Source organism: Thalassophryne amazonica, chromosome 1 (genome assembly GCF_902500255.1).
Source record: "Thalassophryne amazonica chromosome 1, fThaAma1.1, whole genome shotgun sequence".
Taxonomy (NCBI): domain Eukaryota; kingdom Metazoa; phylum Chordata; class Actinopteri; order Batrachoidiformes; family Batrachoididae; genus Thalassophryne; species Thalassophryne amazonica.
In genome coordinates, this window is record NC_047103.1 from 160,545,211 (window position 1) to 160,563,678 (window position 18,468).

At 41.3% G+C, this 18,468-nt stretch overlaps 1 protein-coding gene across 2 annotated transcripts; it reads left to right on the forward strand.

The window, feature by feature from the left end:
• Nucleotides 1-1,039: 1,039 nt before the first annotated feature.
• On the forward strand, nt 1,040-17,696 carry cdadc1 (cytidine and dCMP deaminase domain containing 1). 2 transcript variants are annotated; one of them, XM_034177694.1, is made up of 11 exons: nt 1,040-1,218; nt 5,772-5,899; nt 5,973-6,150; nt 9,461-9,764; nt 9,844-10,050; nt 10,558-10,685; nt 11,520-11,566; nt 12,183-12,352; nt 12,450-12,639; nt 12,985-13,021; nt 16,089-17,696. In XM_034177694.1, the coding sequence occupies exons 1-11, from the start codon at nt 1,119-1,121 to the stop codon at nt 16,169-16,171; spliced, it is 1,572 nt and encodes a 523-aa protein (XP_034033585.1). In that variant the 5' UTR covers nt 1,040-1,118; the 3' UTR covers nt 16,172-17,696. The 2 variants fall into 2 exon arrangements, with proteins under 2 accessions (XP_034033585.1, XP_034033577.1); XM_034177686.1 differs by having other exon boundaries at nt 11,517-11,566; nt 16,089-17,695.
• The last annotated feature ends 772 nt before the right edge of the window (nt 17,697-18,468 follow it).

Below are 18,468 nucleotides of genomic sequence, written 5' to 3' on the forward strand. Positions count from 1 at the left end.
AATTATAATACAATACGGAGATTTAAACTATTTTAGTTTTTAAATAATAATTAAAGGTCCAAGCCCCGCGGGGCTGGAACAGTGGATGCAAGGCAGCGCAGTTTCCAACGCCATGCTCACTTCTGCCTGTGTAGTTTCCAAGAAATATCACAAAACCTGCTTTTACAAACTCATTAACATTGACTTTAGTCAACATATCATTATTATTATTATTATTATTGGTAGTCATGGCAATTCTTCCATGCTGAGAAAGAATGTCTCTTATTCGATTCTCGGACAGGATTTCTACATCCAGCGTCGATCTAGAGATGCCCATGTGTGGGTTTGTTTAATATGGGAGTATCATTGCACGCCGACAAACACACAGTCCTTGAGAGATCCTTAACATGGGCCAATGGCTGGGAATTCCCAGACAATTGAGGTCTGAGGACCTGCTGTAGCCTCATTACCCCCTCCACCTGATCTGCTGTTGAGGACGTCTTGTTTCACCAGAGCCCTGTTAGCTGTCTTGTGTTCAGGGTTCCTGTTGGGCCTTCATGGCTACCATAACGGACATGGGGCACACAAGGTCCCCAGTGTATTTCACCCCAACAGGCAATCCCCTACTTGAGCCGTTACCCATATGTCACGACATGGACAAGGGGTTGAATTTTGACACCGGTGTAGCCAAAGCACATGGTCACCCCAAAGACTGGTCTGCTTATGCTTCTCCTGATAATCAGAATGCCTGAGAGCCACTGATGGGAATGTACTCACTCGGGGTGTATCAGGTTCGACCTCACGCATATGAAGGGCCTTGTGGAAACTTATGTTGTGAATTGATGCTGTATAAATAAATTGAATATTTTTCCAAGCATGACAATCTTCTCTGACCTTTATGTGTAACACAAAGAGAATACTTCTGTCAGTGTTGTTGGCGTGTGATCCAACATTTGGTTGAACAAATATGTTAGTCAATAAAAAAAAAAAAAAAAAAAAAAAACTTTTATTTTGAAAGCACTGAGCGGAAGTTGAGCGCATGTTGCTGTAGCTTCATTCTAAACCTGGCTAATAATCAGGTTTACTGAATTCTGTATTCTGTCTTCAATTCGGAGTCTCTTTGCGGAACTCGGGACTGAATGGAAGGAGGCGACATGAGGAACCGAGCTGATCCGGATCAGTCGAGGTCAGATGGCGAGAAGAAGGACAGCAGCACCCAGACAGACAACAGAGGACAACGTGAGACTGTCAACAACACACACAGACCGACACTTTACGTTTTAAATGTCAGGCTGCCACTGTTTGAAATGACAAATAATAATAAATGTCTGAATTATTTATGTTGTAAAATAATAGACAATATTTGGAAAGTGTCGCCAATAATTTAATGGATTTAAGAGCCAAAAAAAAAAAAACACCTTCAAACTTTAATGCTGTTGACCAGAGTGGCACTCAGTGGAGCGCAGCCCTTTAACAAAGCACACACCGCTTGGAGTTCTAACAACGCCGCGCTTTAACATACAGGCTTTCCTGTCAACTTTTACGTTAATTTAGCTCGTGCTTGAACGTCAGGATATATTGTTGCTTTGTGTTAGCGTTTACGTTGAGTGAACAAAAAACACGACTTTATGTACGAAAGCGATTGGACTATGAAGTATTTAGCATCTTGTACTGAGCTGCACATGTGTGAACTTCTACAATCAATACTCGTGACATCATGATGTGTTTTGTTTTTTTTTGTTTTTTTCACATTCAGTGTACATAATATATTGCGGGATTTCTCCCAGGTCACATCTTTTATGGCTAATCTTAAACACTTATTCATTCATTCTTTCATTGATTCATTTTCTCATGCTTGTCTGGGTCGCGGTGGCAGTAGACCAAGGGGCTTATCCCACACTTCCCTGTCCTACACCAAGTCCTCTTCCGGGGAATCCTGAGGGGTTCCCAATAGAGGTGGGTGGATCGAGCCTAATATTGATAATGTCAATACCAACGCTGATATTGATATTGAACGATCCTCGTGTAAAAAGATCGATACTCAAGCTTTTTTTTCTCCCGCACGCACTGAGTGCTGCACACGCAGATTCATCAAAGTCTGCTCTCTGTCTGTAAGAGCAGCGCTGCGCTGTGTCACACAACATGGAGCAGCGCACCCTCCCCCCTCTGGTCTTTTGTTGTTACGCCGTCACGTGGCTCAGTGGCGCCAGCCAACAGCCATGCAGGTAGGCTCAGTCTGGCCCGCCCACTCAGCGCTCTCCTCGAGTCAGCCCTCTACCTCAGGAGATTTTGTTTTAAGTTGTGTTGAGTGATATTTTTAAACAAAAATGTTGATTGTGATAAAGTATTTTGTTGTCATGTACAATGTTTGGCGAAATTCTGTCCTAGGTCTTTTGGATCCTTTTGATCTATAAAGCTTAAATATGAAAAAGTATTGGAATCGGTATCGATATCGGCGATACTGGGCCTGTATTTACTTGGTATCGGATAGATACCAAAATTCCCAGTATCGCCCAACTCTAGTTCCCAAGACAGCTAGGAAATACAATCCTTCCAGCATGTCGTGGGTCTACCCTGGGGTGTCCTCTCAGCTAGATGTGCTTGGAAGACCTGCCTTGGAAGACCACCAAGGGGATATACTCACCAGATACCAGAACCACCGCAGCTGGCTCCTCTCGATTCAAAGAAACAGCAGCTGTACAGTAAAACTCTCAGAAACTGTCATCATATAAACCAGATATGCGCACTCGCCACACAAAAGCAAAAGTCTCAATGCTTATGTATAGTTTTCTACGTAATAAAACTGTATATACCGGATTTTGTATAACAGATTTTTTTGCTCACGTCAAACAAAATGTCCTGTCTGATCACAATGTATTCCATTAAAATCCCCTCGCGTATACCGAGCAGAGCAGTCTGGACGTGCCCAGTAACAGAGGTATGAAATGAAGTTCAGCAATGACACTTGCTAATTCGAGAAAAGCGTGTACCGTATTTCCTTGATTAAAAGACAGGGCTTTTTTTTTTTTTTTTTTAAATCTGTGCTCAGACCCAGCACCTACACCAGGCAGGGCATAATTCAAGGCCAGCGATTATTAACAAACTGCTGCTTGCTGCCTGAACTGTAATATGGTGTTAAGTTTCACACGTCTCTGGATGTGACGAACCAACACGCACACCTGCTAAATGACGGACACTGCAAGGGATGTGATTTGTCACTTTTTCGATTTCACTCCTTCCTCTTCCGTCATATTTTAATTTTTTTTTTTTTTCAGTCCAATCAGCAATTACATTTCGTTCATGGATCAAATACATTTGACAGAAAAGTCCGCAAATATGACCAACTTTACTACACAGAGTCAGAAAAAGACTTGCAAATGACCCACAATTCATGGAGGAAATTGTACGTACTGCATCATTGGTTTGGAGGCTGTAAAAAAGTGGAGCTCGTTGAGGGACAAATTAATCCAGAAAAAGGTGCTGTTTTTGTGGCAAATTGCTTAAAGACGCGACAGAGTACTTTAAAAGGGTCACGTGCATGTCAGCGTCATTGCATGGCCACAGAGCTACAGAAACATAAATCAATCTTTAGGATTTTAAGGTACCACTCCTCAGCGGACCAGACTAAATGTAATCTTTTTAATGCACATAATGTCCGGCGCTTATTTAAGGCAGGTGTTTATTATTATTCTGACGAAGTTTTGACCCAGTCATTAAATGAAGCAGGTCCAGATTCAAGCTCAGACTTTTAATCAAGGAAATACATAAGCCTAATTGGTGCTGGGGATTACCCGTAGATCGTTCAGCACCTCATGACTGCAACTAAATGGATTTTGTCTGTTTGCCTGGATTTCGATTAGAACAGACAAAATCCATTGGTCTACCTGAATCCATTATATGCAAGTTTTGCTGTACTCCAAGTCCCTCCCAGATAGTCAAGCTTCTCACCCTGTCCAGGAGTATAAGCCCAGATACCCAACAGAGGAATCTTATGTCTGCTGCTTGTATCTGTGACCCTATTTTTTCAATCATTACCCAAAATTCATGACCATAGGTGAGGATAGGAGCGTACAGTACATCTAGAAGGTATTCACAGCGCTTCACTCTTTCCACATTTTGTTATGTTGCAGCCTTTTTCCAAAATGGAAGAAATTTCTTTTTTCCCTCAAAATACTCCACACAATATCCCATAATGACAATGTGAAAAAAGGTCTCTCTTTTAATTTTAACAAAATTATTTAAAATAAAAAAAAAGCCTTTGCCACAAAGCTCAAAATTGAGCGCAGGTGCATCTTGTTTCCACTGATCATCCTTCAGCTGTTTCTACAGCTTAACTGGAGTCCACCTGGTGTAAATTCAGTTGATTGAACATGATTTGGAAAGACACACAAATGTCTGCATATAATGTCCCACAGTTGACAGTGCATGTCAGAGCACAAACCAAGCATGAAGTTAAAGGAATTGTCTGCAGACCTCTGAGACAGGATTGTCTCGAGGCACAAATCTCAAGAAGGTACAGAAACATTTCTGCTGCTTTGAAGATCCCAATGAGCACAGTAGCCCCCATCATCAGTAAATGGAAGAAGTTCAGATCCACCAGGACTCTTTCTCGAGCTGTCTGCTGGTCTAAACTGAACGATTGGGGGAGAAAGGCCTTAGTCAGGGAGGTGATCAAGAACCCGATAGTCACTCTGTCAAAGCTCCAGCATTCCTCTGTGGAGAGAGGAGAACCTTCCAGAAGGACAACCATCTCTGCAGTCAAGATATCACAGGAGTGGCTTCAGGACAACTCTGTGAATGTCCCTAAGTGGCCCAGACCTGAATCTGACTGAACATCTCTGGAGCATCTGAAAATGTCTCTGTACCAACACTCCCTATCCAACCTGATGGCGTTCAAGAGGTTCTGCAATGAGGAATGGACAAAACTGCCCAAAGATAGGTGCACCAAGCTTGTGGCATCATATTCAAGAAGACTTGAGGCTGTAATTGCTGCCAAAAGTGCATCAACAAAGTATTGAGCAGTGGGTGTGAATACTTATGTATACGTGATTTCTTGTTTTTTTTTTGTTGTTGTTGTTGTTGTTGTTGTTTTTTTGTAATAAATTTCTAAAAAATAAAAAAAAACCTTTTTATGTTGTCATTATGGGATGTTGTGAGTAGAATTTTGAGGGGGGGGGGGATTTACTCCATTTTGCAATCAGATTGTAACGTAACAAAATGTAGAAAAAGTGAAGCACTGTGAATACTTTCCAGATGGACTGTAAATCGACTGGTAAATTGAGTCTTGCCTTCTGGCTCTGGCTCTGGCTCATTCTCAGTCCATTCGTTCCACACTCTGCCTCAAAAATGCTCAGTGTGAATCGGAAGTCACAAAAAGCAGAAATGCAACTCTGAGGCCATCAAACTGTCTCCTGCCTGTAGCTATGTCCTTTACCTGATCAGGTTTGTTTGTTTTTAACAGAGGTCCATGCATTATCTCAAGATGATGTGAAATGATTTTGTTTTTAACACTGACATTCTTGCTTTATGACATCAGAAGGCTCTGAAAAAGGAAAAAAAAGCATTCAGACTATTTCCCCTCCTTGCTCAGTTTGGGGAGGTAATAATGGATGGCCAGTTACCCTTCTCGTTAAAAATCTTTTCTTGTATCAACATAGCTGTATTTTAGTTTTAAATCGTATTTAAATGAACGTGCAAAGTCACGTCACCTTCCTGCTGTGACCTTTAACCTGTTGCGTCGGATTCATTGCTTGGGTACAGCTTCACCACATGCATTTATTGTTTCCTGAAAGGTCCAGGCCCTAGGTTATCCAAGATGAACCTCTTCACACTGTTAAGTCTATGGATGGAGGTTTTCCCTCAGCAGGAGCAGCCTTCAAAGGAGGAGGAAGAAGAGGAGGAGGAGGAGAATCACAGTGAGGTTTGTGAACCCATCACCACACCACCTCAGCATTCAGTGATGTGATGTCACACTGCCGTTTCGCCTGTTGCAGATCCGAGGTGTGGGTCTGGTGGTGGTTTGGGACAGTAAAGTGGTGGGATTCCACTGTTCGAGTCCGGACCTCCACGCTGGACAGGCAGCCATCATCCAGCACGGCGCCCGGCTGGCTGAGTGTCAGTTGTACTTCTCTCGAAGACCATGTGCTACCTGCCTCAAGATGATCATCAACGGTGAGGGGACGGGCACGAGTGGGTTTTAAATAGGGACGGGTGGACATGAAGGGACTAAGGAGCTAAACTCCTGAGACTCTAAAGAGACAATGAGAGATATGACATTTTTCATGACTCGACTTTACAGATTTCCTTCTTTTTTTTCAAGACATTATGGGGAAATTATGCTTGTTTCAAGTTTTGGACAAATTTTCTTCGAATGCTTTGAGACTTGACAGAAGACTCTTTCACAATGCAAGTGGTCCTCCTCATCTTAGTCTCCTTACGTAACCACTTGTGTGATACAAAGTCATTATAGCAGTACCCAAAGGTCCTCCGAAGAGATGTAGTACCAAAGACATCCAGTTGTAATGATACTGGACTTGGACTGGTTAGCGTCCATGTCTCATAACCATACATCAAGATATGCAGCACCTGGACCCTAAAGACTTGGACCTTCATTCTCCTGTAAAAACATTGACATCACCAGACACCGCTGTTCAGCAACCTCATGACTCCATAAGCTCATCCTGTGAGTCTCTCAGTCTCAAAGGCCAAAGATTCAAAGACATGAGTGTCATTGCTGAGATACGTGAATGTCTCTACAAGTTCACCACTTTCACCACATACAGATACACTAGTGATGGCTGAGTCCAGGAAGTCATTCAAAGCACAGATCTTAGTTTTTCTTGATCAAAGACCAGACACAAACCCAGACACACTGACTCCTCACTCAGCTTCAGGGTCTCCAGTGATTCTACAAAGATTGCCCTTGATGTCAAGGTCAGTAAACCTGTCCTTGCCAACAAAAGCTCCTAGTCTCCAACCCAAAATCTAGTCCATGCAAGTGCTAAACAGCATAGGAGCCAGAACACAAGACAGATTTGAGATTTTCTTTGAAAAGACCTTATTCAAACTAGTCTGTTTAATTGATAGTTGGTTCAGTGTGACTTGAGACTTGATTTGAACTTGTTTTGATTGTCTTTAGGTGTTCTGTTTATATATTTTTATTTTTTGACTTGCGGTTTTCATTGGCAAGACTGTTGACTTCTCTTGGAACTAACTTGATAACCCCAAGACTTGAATACTGGCATTTGACTTGTATTTAGTTTGGCGGGTTTAAATTTGGTTTGACAAGATTTGAACACTTGGGTGGGGACAGTTAAGATTGATGTCCCAACTTTTTTGGAATGTATTTCAGGTCAGAAATGCAGGAATGGATGTACATTAACAAATTAAATGAATTTGGCCATACGAAACATGAAATACATTTGGTTCATACTCTCTGCAATGAAGGGTAGCACACTGGTTTAGTGGTTAGCACTGTTGCCTCACAGCGAGAAGGTCATGTGATTGATTCCCACCTGTGGCCTTTCTGTGTGGAGTTTGCATGTTCTCCCTGTGTTTGCGTGGGTTCTCTCCGGGTGCTCCAGCTTCCTCCCACATCCAAAGACTTGCAGGTTAGGTGGATTGGAAACTTTAAATTGTCTGTAAGTGTGTGTGCAGATGTGAATGTGTTTGTATGTCTATTTGTGACCCTGCGACAGACTGGCATCCTGTCCAGGGTGAACCCCACCTCACGCCCTATGACTGCTGGGATAGGCTCCAGCCCCCCAGTGACCCTTAATTGGAGTAAGCGGTTGAAGATGAGTGAATGAATGTTGAAAAATGGATAGATGGATGCCTGCAATGAAACAGAAGTCAAAGTAAATTTTGTTTGTTTTTATGTTGTCGTCATTGTCGTCTTTATGGTTCAACTAACTCCAGACTTGCTTTCGAGAACACTTGAATATCAGGGCTCTAGCTATGATGGGCGTCGCCGGGTGGCACAGCCCAGTACCGCAAATTTCCACCCGGCTCTCAGGTTCAAATTGACTGTACCGCGTAACACGGATTTTCCAAAAAAATGAACTGAAATGTTGCTGAAAATGTACCAGTTTGATTGTATTTCGTAGTTTGCTTTATTTTGCAATTTCAAGCAAATAATTAAAAAAAATAAGCAATATATATATATATATATATATATATATATATATATATATATATATATATATATATATATATATATATATATATATATATATATATCATTTTCTTCTTATCAAATCCACCGCAAACAGCAGAGATCAGCAGTCAGCTGCTTTCAGCGTTCTGTGAAGCCACAGTGCTGAAGGCAGCTCAGAGTGGACAGCTGTGTCCGCTCTTACTGAAAGCGAAAAAAAAACAGCTCCATCAGAATCTTTAATGAAATAATCCTGCATTCATTCTGTATCCATAGATGGTGATACATTCAGAAATTTATGGTTTATTTTACAGTTTAACCGCTTTGTGTTTCCAAAACGCTTCATTTTCTCTGTGAGAGTGTGTGTGTGTGTGTGTGGGGGGGGGCTTCACTCATTTTCCACATGAAAAGGTAATAGCTTTCATGTTTTTGACAGATTGACATGTTTTCATGTTAATAGTTTTATATTGGCTTTTTTTAAGTAATGCAGTCCCATTCAAAAATGTTGTCATGACAGAAAAACTGCCTGCTTCACTGGATTAAATGTCATTTTTGAAGAGAGCAAATGCTATGTCCATAAATATTTTTTTTTAGCCTTTTCAACATTATTTATGTCCTTTTCAGCATTATTTATTTTATTAACTTACATTTTGATAAAAAAAAACATGCAAAAAAGAACTTTGATATTACAAATATTACAACATAAATGTCATCTTTTTGTCTATTATTCTTGCTTTCATTGCACCTAAAACCACTCAAAATTAGTTAAAATAGGGCTTGCCAATAATGTTTTAGAGGTATAAAGCCCTATAGCTTCAGGGGGCTCTGCCCCCTCGACCCCCAGCCATGACCCGTCATCTCGTAAATTGCCTGGCACTAAAATGGTCCTAGCTAGAACCCTGTTGAACACTTGTCTGAGATTTTTTCGATAGATTTGAGACTTGGAGTCATTTCACTTTGACAACACTTGATTTCCATTTTTTTCACAGACACTTTCACAGCACTAGTGACTCGACTTGTACTTGGTTCAACTGTCCTTGAAGATGAGATTTGACACGTTTTGAGATTTGCCCATGCTCATTTTGATTGACTTCAGACTGCTTTTTTTTGTTTTTGTTTTTTTTGATGACTTGACTTTGACTTAATTTGATAGACTTGCAACTTGCACTTTTTTTTTTTTTTTGGTCACTGACTTGACACAGCCTTTACTGTCGTACACTCAGACAGATGCTGCTCGCTGTAAACGTGTTCTAAGTCTGGATGTTCTTCAACCACATATTTCAAAACACTTGTTTTGCAAGAGTCCTGATTTTTCTTGTTGTTCTTCAGCCGGTGTGAGTCAGATCTCCTTTTGGCCTGGAGACCCAGAGGTCAGCATGCTAAAGTCTACATCGACAAAACCTTCCCGACACCAGTGCCACGGTCCCACTGACTGGATCACAGAGGAGGCTGCGTTAGATGCCATGGCGACGGAGAAGCTTAAGTCCAACAGTCGTCCTCACATCTGCATGCTGTTGCAGCCGCTGGCTCCTGGTTTTGCTCAGTTTGTTGAGGAGACGTCCCAAGGGACCGATTTCATGGAGCGAGTCGCTGATGATGAACCAGAACTGGATACAGAGAAAATCTTCAACAGGTAGGATCGGTGTTTCAGGTCATTTGCAAACAAGAAGCCGTGTCATGGTTAAAATAAAGATGTTGTTCCTGTTCTCCAGAGAGCAACAGAGGTATCTAAAGACGTTTTTCAGGCAGTTCTTGGTGGAGACGTCTGAGGAGCACCACAAGGTTTTGACACAGATGGGGCTGGAGAACATCTGCATGGAGCCCTACTTCTCCAGCCTGAGGAGCATCATGAAGGAGCTGGTGGAGGTTCTTGCTGCTGTGGCTGCTGGGGTTCCACATCAGGAATTCGGATTTTACAGGTCAGACAGACAATCTGCTTTTATTTGTAGCACCATTCATGCTTAATGTTTTATTTCATTTATTTATTTATTTTTAATTATGTGATCTAGAGATGGAAGATCATTGGAATTGCTATATTTGCCATATAAAGGAAACCTGAACCATATTCATATACGAGTTCAAACTAGCCACAGTTAATGCTAACAGTTAGCCAGTAATGCTAAAGGTACTTGACACTAACCTTGTCCCTAAACGCTTAGCAGTTCATGCTAAAGGTGGTTCTTACTCATCACATTGCTAGAGGTGATCGTCAACTATGGTTAGCGTGACTGCATATGCTAATGCTAACCACAGTTTATGGTTGTTTGTTTTTTTGTTTGTTTGTTTTTACTAGCAACTCCGAGCAGTCAATTGCAAAGTCAACATAGTAATGTACGGCATCAACAATGGGATGCTCCACATCTAGAAAAGTTTGATCCCTGTTGATGAGTATTTTATTTTTTTTAATTGTTATTTCTGTATCCAAGGGAAGAGTTTTCAACTGGTGGACCATCACAGGCCAAAACGTCCTTGTTACCTTGTCATTATGAGGATATATCGCAGGAAGTGGCCCGCCACTGCATGGTCCAAGCAAGGCTGCTGGCCTATAGAACAGGTCAGCTGGTTGGTCCAGATGTGGACTAGATAACTCACACACGGCTGGAATTTTATGCGTAAATTTTAAAATTAAAGGGCCTTTGGTTAAAATATTATGCTATTAAAGTGGAAAGTCACCAGTGTGTTTACAGATGCTATTTCAAATGGGAGACAGAAACATCACTTGGAGACACTGAATTAATTTTCCTGAGGCTTTTCTATGATGAAGCACAGAAATGTGTGAGTTGGATGACCATTAATATGAAGAGAAAGCATTTTATCAGATGCCTTACATTCACCCATTCACTCACACGTGCAAGGCACTCCACTGCACACCATTTATAACGTGGGGAGTAAGCGCAAAGGCTGTGAATACTTATGCACATATGATTTCTTATTTTTTAATTATTATTTTTAATAAATTTGCAAAAATCTCAAACATTTTCATGTTGTCATTATGGGGTATGGTTTGTAGAATATTGAGGAAAAATGTAATCTATTTTGGATTAATGCTGTAACATAGAATGTGGAAAAACTGAAGCACTATGAATACTTTCTGGATTCACTGTAAATAGTTATGATAATTACTATTATTAACAACAAACTTGTGATTTTTTTGGTATATAAGTCACACCAGAATATTAGTCACAGGACCTCCCAAACTACTTTAAAAAAATAAATAAATAAAATACGACTTATACAATAGAAAAGTCTGTATGAGTTTATCAATCTTTCTAGCTCCTTATGTCTTTGGATTGTTGAGGAAAATTTCATTTATGTTCTCAGATTTTGTCACCAGGTGGGTTTTTTTTTTTTTTTTTTAACGTGCAAACTGTCATTTTCATTTCAGAAGACCCGAAAGTGGGTGTGGGAGCTGTTATCTGGGCCAAAGGCCAGCTGGTAAGCTTAGTTAGCTTTTCTTTGTTTTATTTGACATTTAAAAGAGTCATATTGCACAAAAAAGTAAGTAAAATTTAGCCATGAAACAGCTCTTTCTACACTTTTATGATGTAACATCGTGTTTGTTGTATGAGACACGCCCACAGAGCCGTTGTGTGCAAGTGGGAAAGAAACTCTTACATTGCACCTGCTCCCACTCCTTTCAGAAAAGGGGTGTGGCAAGTAGCAGCTCCTTTCCATTTAAAGGAACAGGCGCCAAAAAAAGGTTAAATCCTGAAAATGTTCTTTATTTGGGTCTAAAATTCAGTTTCTACAGCATGACTATAATAACAAATTCACTTTTTTAAACCACCTTAGTCATATTAAAACATCGTTGGTAATCAAACTTAATAATTCAACCCTTCTAATGGGGCGTTTGCATGGTGGCAAAAACCACCTGTTCGATGTGCATTCATGTTCTGAGTTGGGAGTAATGGGGTTTGCTCAACAGCACAAATTCAGATTTTGCTTGTTACATTTTTCTCAGCAGTAAACAGTGAAAACAGATTGTTGCCTTAAACTTCTGCAAAAATGCAAAAAGAAACCAGCGTCTGCATTTGTGCCCTGATTGCTGCAGGCCGGCTGTGAGGGGACAGCGGGTCTGTCCCTGGTGGGCTGTGGGTATAACGCCTACCCAGCAGGCTCACAGTATGGCGAGTACCCTCAGATGGACGACAAACAGGAGGACAGACAGAGACGCAAGTACAGATTCATCATACACGCAGAGCAGAACGCCCTCACCTTAAGGTCAGTGTTCGGAAAGAGTCAAACTGGGACTCATCTCACAGCTCTGTGTTTTCAAAGTCAAAAGCCGGTGTCTCATTTTACAAAACGTTGTTCGCAGGGCTCGGGACATCCAGTCAGGGTGCGCCACCATGCTGTTTGTCACGAAATGCCCGTGTGACGAGTGTGTGCCTCTGATCAGAGGAGCTGGCATCACGCACGTCTACACCTCCGACCAGGACCGGGACAAGGACAAGGGAGACATTTCCTACATCAGGTTCAGCAGCCTGAAGGGAGTCGAAAAGTTCATAGTGAGTGCATGAAGGTTTGGGGCGGGGGGTGTTGGAGTGTAGGCGGCGCTCAAACGGGTCCATATGTAAAGTTCAGTCTCTTGGGAGGTTGCATGTGTCAGAGGACTCAAATCAGAACTGTTTTCTGTTGTATGAAGATTATAATGAGGTTCAGCTCTATTAACCCTTGAGATATGTCAATTTCAAAAGCTAATTTCTATTTTCAAGTCCAATTTGGGCCCTCAATAAACTGACCATTCGAGAGGCCCTGTGCCTGGTACCTTTATTGGAAGTGTTCGACTGAACATAAGACTAATTTGTCCTTAGATTTAATCAGCTTGGTGAATTTTGTTTGTGTCTTCACAGTGGCAGAAGAACCCCTTATCATCTTCTCACCTCATCAGTAAGTCATTTAAGTAATTTGGCTCTATGTTGAATGTGTGGTATAGATGCTTTTGGGTCTGTTTTCTGTCGAGGCAGCACATAAACTGAGCACGAAGGGTATGGCTCAGTAATCCTAAGGGTCATTGGTCCTATGCTTTGTGGTGTCAAACGATATGTGCCAAACTGTGCACACCTCAGTTTTAGACCAACATGCCCACATGAGCGCATCTAGAATTAGTGTTTAAAGAAGCTAGCAAGGGGGATCAACTAGTCCTAGGGTCCGCTGATCCTAACCTCTTTACATTATTTGATGATGTGCATTACCACCCCAAGCTGATTTTAAAGTTCACCCTAACCCTAACCAGGACTAGTAGACCCTAGGACTAGTGGACCCTAGGACTCATGGGAAGTTCCCACAAAGTGGCTTGCACTTTGCAGTGCATGGCTTGGCACCAGATTTCTAGAGATAAAAGTGCTCTATGGTAGACAGAGGCATAAACTGGAAATGGCACAAAAAATCTCTGCAGTGGGGAAAAAGCCACAAACCGGTCGTAAGCCGTAAAAAGCCACAAACCGACGGTAGACGAACACAGACAATGTAAAGAAGATTAGATGCTGCATTTGGTTGCTGTGGCCCAAGAAATGCGGCCGCCATCTTGAACCAGTCATCGCAGTGATTCTATCACTAGGCTGATGGTAGACGAACGCAGACATTATAAAGAGGAGTAGACACTGCATTGGTTGCTGAGGCGCAAGAAATGCAGCCGCCATCTTGGAGCTCTCATCATAGTGATTCTCTCACAAGGCACAGTGAAGGTTTGATTTTATAATCTTATATTCTTTTTTAATCTTTCTAACATAATACAAGTCAATCAATCAATCAATCAATTTTTTTATATAGCGCCAAATCACAACAAACAGTTGCCCCAAGGCGCTTTATATTGTAAGGCAAGGCCATACAATAATTATGTAAAACCCCAACGGTCAAAACGACCCCCTGTGAGCAAGCACTTGGCTACAGTGGGAAGGAAAAACTCCCTTTTAACAGGAAGAAACCTCCAGCAGAACCAGGCTCAGGGAGGGGCAGTCTTCTGCTGGGACTGGTTGGGGCTGAGGGAGAGAACCAGGAAAAAGACATGCTGTGGAGGGGAGCAGAGATCGATCACTAATGATTAAATGCAGAGTGGTGCATACAGAGCAAAAAGAGAAAGAAACAGTGCATCATGGGAACCCCCCAGCAGTCTACGTCTATAGCAGCATAACTAAGGGATGGTTCAGGGTCACCTGATCCAGCCCTAACTATAAGCTTTAGCAAAAAGGAAAGTTTTAAGCCTAATCTTAAAAGTAGAGAGGGTGTCTGTCTCCCTGATCCGAAAGCTGAAGGCTCTGCCTCCCATTCTACTCTTACAAACCCTAGGAACTACAAGTAAGCCTGGAGTCTGAGAGCGAAGCGCTCTATTGGGGTGATATGGTACTACGAGGTCCCTAAGATAAGATGGGACCTGATTATTCAAAACCTTATAAGTAAGAAGAAGAATTTTAAATTCTATTCTAGAATTAACAGGAAGCCAATGAAGAGAGGCCAATATGGGTGAGATATGCTCTCTCCTTCTAGTCCCCGTCAGTACTCTAGCTGCAGCATTTTGAATTAACTGAAGGCTTTTTAGGGAACTTTTAGGACAACCTGATAATAATGAATTACAATAGTCCAGCCTAGAGGAAATAAATGCATGAATTAGTTTTTCAGCATCACTCTGAGACAAGACCTTTCTGATTTTAGAGATATTGCGTAAATGCAAAAATGCAGTCCTACATATTTGTTTAATATGCGCTTTGAATGACATATCCTGATCAAAAATGACTCCAAGATTTCTCACAGTATTACTAGAGGTCAGGGTAATGCCATCCAGAGTAAGGATCTGGTTAGACACCATGTTTCTAAGATTTGTGGGGCCAAGTACAATAACTTCAGTTTTATCTGAGTTTAAAAGCAGGAAATTAGAGGTCATCCATGTCTTTATGTCTGTAAGACAATCCTGCAGTTTAGCTAATTGGTGTGTGTCCTCTGGCTTCATGGATAGATAAAGCTGGGTATCATCTGTGTAACAATGAAAATTTAAGCAATACCATCTAATAATACTACCTAAGGGAAGCATGTATAAAGTGAATAAAATTGGTCCTAGTACAGAACCTTGTGGAACTCCATAATTAACTTTAGTCTGTGAAGAAGATTCCCCATTTACATGAACAAATTGTAATCTATTAGACAAATATGATTCAAACCACCGCAGCGCAGTGCCTTTAATACCTATGGCATGCTCTAATCTCTGTAATAAAATTTTATGGTCAACAGTATCAAAGCAGCACTGAGGTCTAACAGAACAAGCACAGAGATGAGTCCACTGTCCGAGGCCATAAGAAGATCATTTGTAACCTTCACTAATGCTGTTTCTGTACTATGATGAATTCTAAAACCTGACTAGAACTCTTCAAATAGACCATTCCTCTGCAGATGATCAGTTAGCTGTTTTACAACTACCCTTTCAAGAATTTTTGAGAGAAAAGGAAGGTTGGAGATTGGCCTATAATTAGCTAAGATAGCTGGGTCAAGTGATGGCTTTTTAAGTAATGGTTTAATTACTGCCACCAAGTATGTGTGAAATACCAAGTCTTCTAATACTTTTGGAGGGCACAGTATCCTAACCTTATGATGAGTGCAAAATGAGTGTGGTATTATTACTGTTTTGTTTAAGAATGTTTAATTTTCACTGTTGCTGCACTTTGTGCGAAATCATAGTCATATCTTATATCATATTGATATGGCAATATTGCAATATGATAATTTGGCCATATTATGGGCAAAAAAAAGAGCCCCCCCTCCCCTCCCCAGAAGCTGAAAGGTTTTAGCCATGCTCATGCTCCACCGAAGCATTTACTCAAAAAAAAAAAAAAAGAAAAAAAAAAAGTCTGAAGGACCTAAATGACATGGTGAGATGCTGAAGAGCTTCACTCGTCATGTCCACGTATTGGAAATGAATCATGTAATTTAGAAAACAAAAGTCTAAAGGTGACATTTTGTGTTGCAGATGGTTACGTCGGGAAGCAGGACAACCAGAGCACAAAGAAGCAGTGCACCAGCAGAACCCTCAACACGCCTCTCGTCAGCTGAACTTCAGCCGTGAGGGTAGTAACGGGTTTGCAGAGATTTTTAGCACACATGCTGCAGATTTGGAATGATGTCATTCTTTCAGACTGCAGACTGAATCCCAGCTGCAGCCAAAAGTGACTGTTTTGACGAGGAACCACATACAGCTACAGAATAGTTCATGTTCCTGTTCGGGAAGTTAAAGGAAAAAGTTCAGTTAAAACATCCCTTAAGCCATCGAGCCTCTGAATATTGGACTCATCTGTGACATTTATTGTTTTCAAGAATTTTTGAAGTTAGTTTTGGAGGGAATAAGATGAAACACAGCAGCCATACTAGGAGTTACAAAAAAAAAAAAAACACACCACACGCTCAAATTGCTAGCAAACAACTTTGTAACTTAACTGAGGGTATGTTAGTGGAATGATGTTGTCTGGGGAAATATGGCTAGCTAGCTAGGTGCAACTTATTTTTTCCTGCTCATATTCCATTTGAGCCTCACAGTGAGAAGGTCCCATGTTTGCTTCCCGCCTGGTCTTTTCTGTGTGGCTTTAGCATGTTCTTCCCGCGCTCACGTGAGCTCCCTTTGGGTGCTCCGGCTTCCTCCCACTTCCAAAGAGGTGAATTGGATGAGTTTGTCTGAAACGTTAGTCGAACTAGCTATCATAGAGCTTTTTTTGTTCATTCTAAAGTTAATCAAAAAACAGACATTAAAAATTGCACTTTACAGTACGAGTACAACCAGGGTGCAGGTGGTTCCAAGGAAATATAATTTCACCAGCAGTTCACGTGATAATTAAACATGAAATGCAACATGTTCATTACTCCACTGTGCATTTTTAAGATTTGAGAAAATGTGGCTTGAGCTTATTTTGGTGCCCTGTTTATATTCGTATTTGTTTTCAGCTCTTCTCTTGCGTCACTCACTCGTAGTAGGCAAGTTGATCATTTAGCAGTTTGATACGGATTTTAAAATGTTCACTTGTCCTTTAACTGTAGTATTTTTATTACCACTTCTAGGAGCAGTTAAAGGCAGTTAAAAGCTTTGGATCTGTTTTTACAAATCTGAAATGACAAAAATGGAAATATATGAATGACAGATGTGTTTATTGGATTGATGTGAATACAATAAGTAAGCAGTAATGTATTTATGCTATTTTACTTGTAAATGGTGTAAGTTGACGTTTGTCAGACACGAGCTGCTGCTGCTTTGAGAATATTTAATTTTACAGGGGTATTTGACTGGTATTGAAGCAAGGTATGTGGCTGTTGCCATGACAACAAATGTTTTACAGTTCATGATTCTTTGCACGATGGTTTGTTGTAAAAGTTTTTCCAGTATTTGCTACTTGTTTAACTTATTGCAAATATTTGCGTGATACGAGGGAAAACATTTGGCAGAACCATATTTTTCATGATGGATTGGAGCTTTAAATATCAATTCTTCTTCTTCTTTGTCTTTCGGCTGTTCCCGTTAGGGGTCGCCACAGCAGATCATTCGTTTCCATTTCACCCTGTCCTCTGTATCTTCCTCTGTCACACCAACCACCTGCATGTCCTCTCTCAGCACATCCATGAACCTCCTCTTTGGTCTCCTTCTTCTCCTCCTGCCTGGTGGCTCCATCCTCAGCATCCTTCTCCCTATATACCCTGGGTCCCTCCTCTGCACATGTCCAAACCATCTCAATCTCGCCTCTCTGACTTTGTCTCCAAACCGTCCCACCTGAGCTGTCCCTCTGATATGTTCATTCCTAATCTTGTCCATTCTTGTCACTCCCAAAGAGAATCTCAACATCTTCAGCTCTGCCACCTCCAGCAGTGCCACTGTCTCTAAACCATACAACATAGCTGGTCTCACTACTGTTTTGTAAACTTTCCCCTTCACTCTTGCTGATATTCTTGGGTCACAAATCACTCCTGCCACCTTTCTCCACCCACTCCACCCTGCCTGCACTCTCTTCTTCGCCTCTTTACCACACTATCCATTACTTTGAACAGTTGACCCCAAATATTTAAACTCATCTACTTTCACCACTTCTACTCCTTGTAACTGTACTATTCCACTGGGCTCCCTCTCATTCACACACATGTACTCAGTCTTGCTTCTACTGACTTTCATTCCCCTTCTCTCCAAAGCATATCTCCACTTCTCCAGACTAGACTCAACTTGCTCTCTACTCTCACTACAGATCACAGTGTCATCTGCAAACATCATAGTCCATGGGGACTCCTGTCTGATCTCATCTGTCAACCTGTCCATCACCACTGCAAACAAGAAAGGACTCAGAGCTGATCCTTGGTGTAATCCCACCTCCACCTTG

Bases quoted from the DNA above. Each gene is read 5' to 3' on its own strand.
- cdadc1 (XM_034177686.1), top strand. From the start codon at position 1,119: ATGGAAGGAGGCGACATGAGGAACCGAGCTGATCCGGATCAGTCGAGG. The intron at 6,151-9,460 runs GTGAGGGGACGG...GTTGTTCTTCAG, and splicing joins CCTCAAGATGATCATCAACG to CCGGTGTGAGTCAGATCTCC. The intron at 13,022-16,088 runs GTAAGTCATTTA...TTTGTGTTGCAG, and splicing joins ATCATCTTCTCACCTCATCA to ATGGTTACGTCGGGAAGCAG.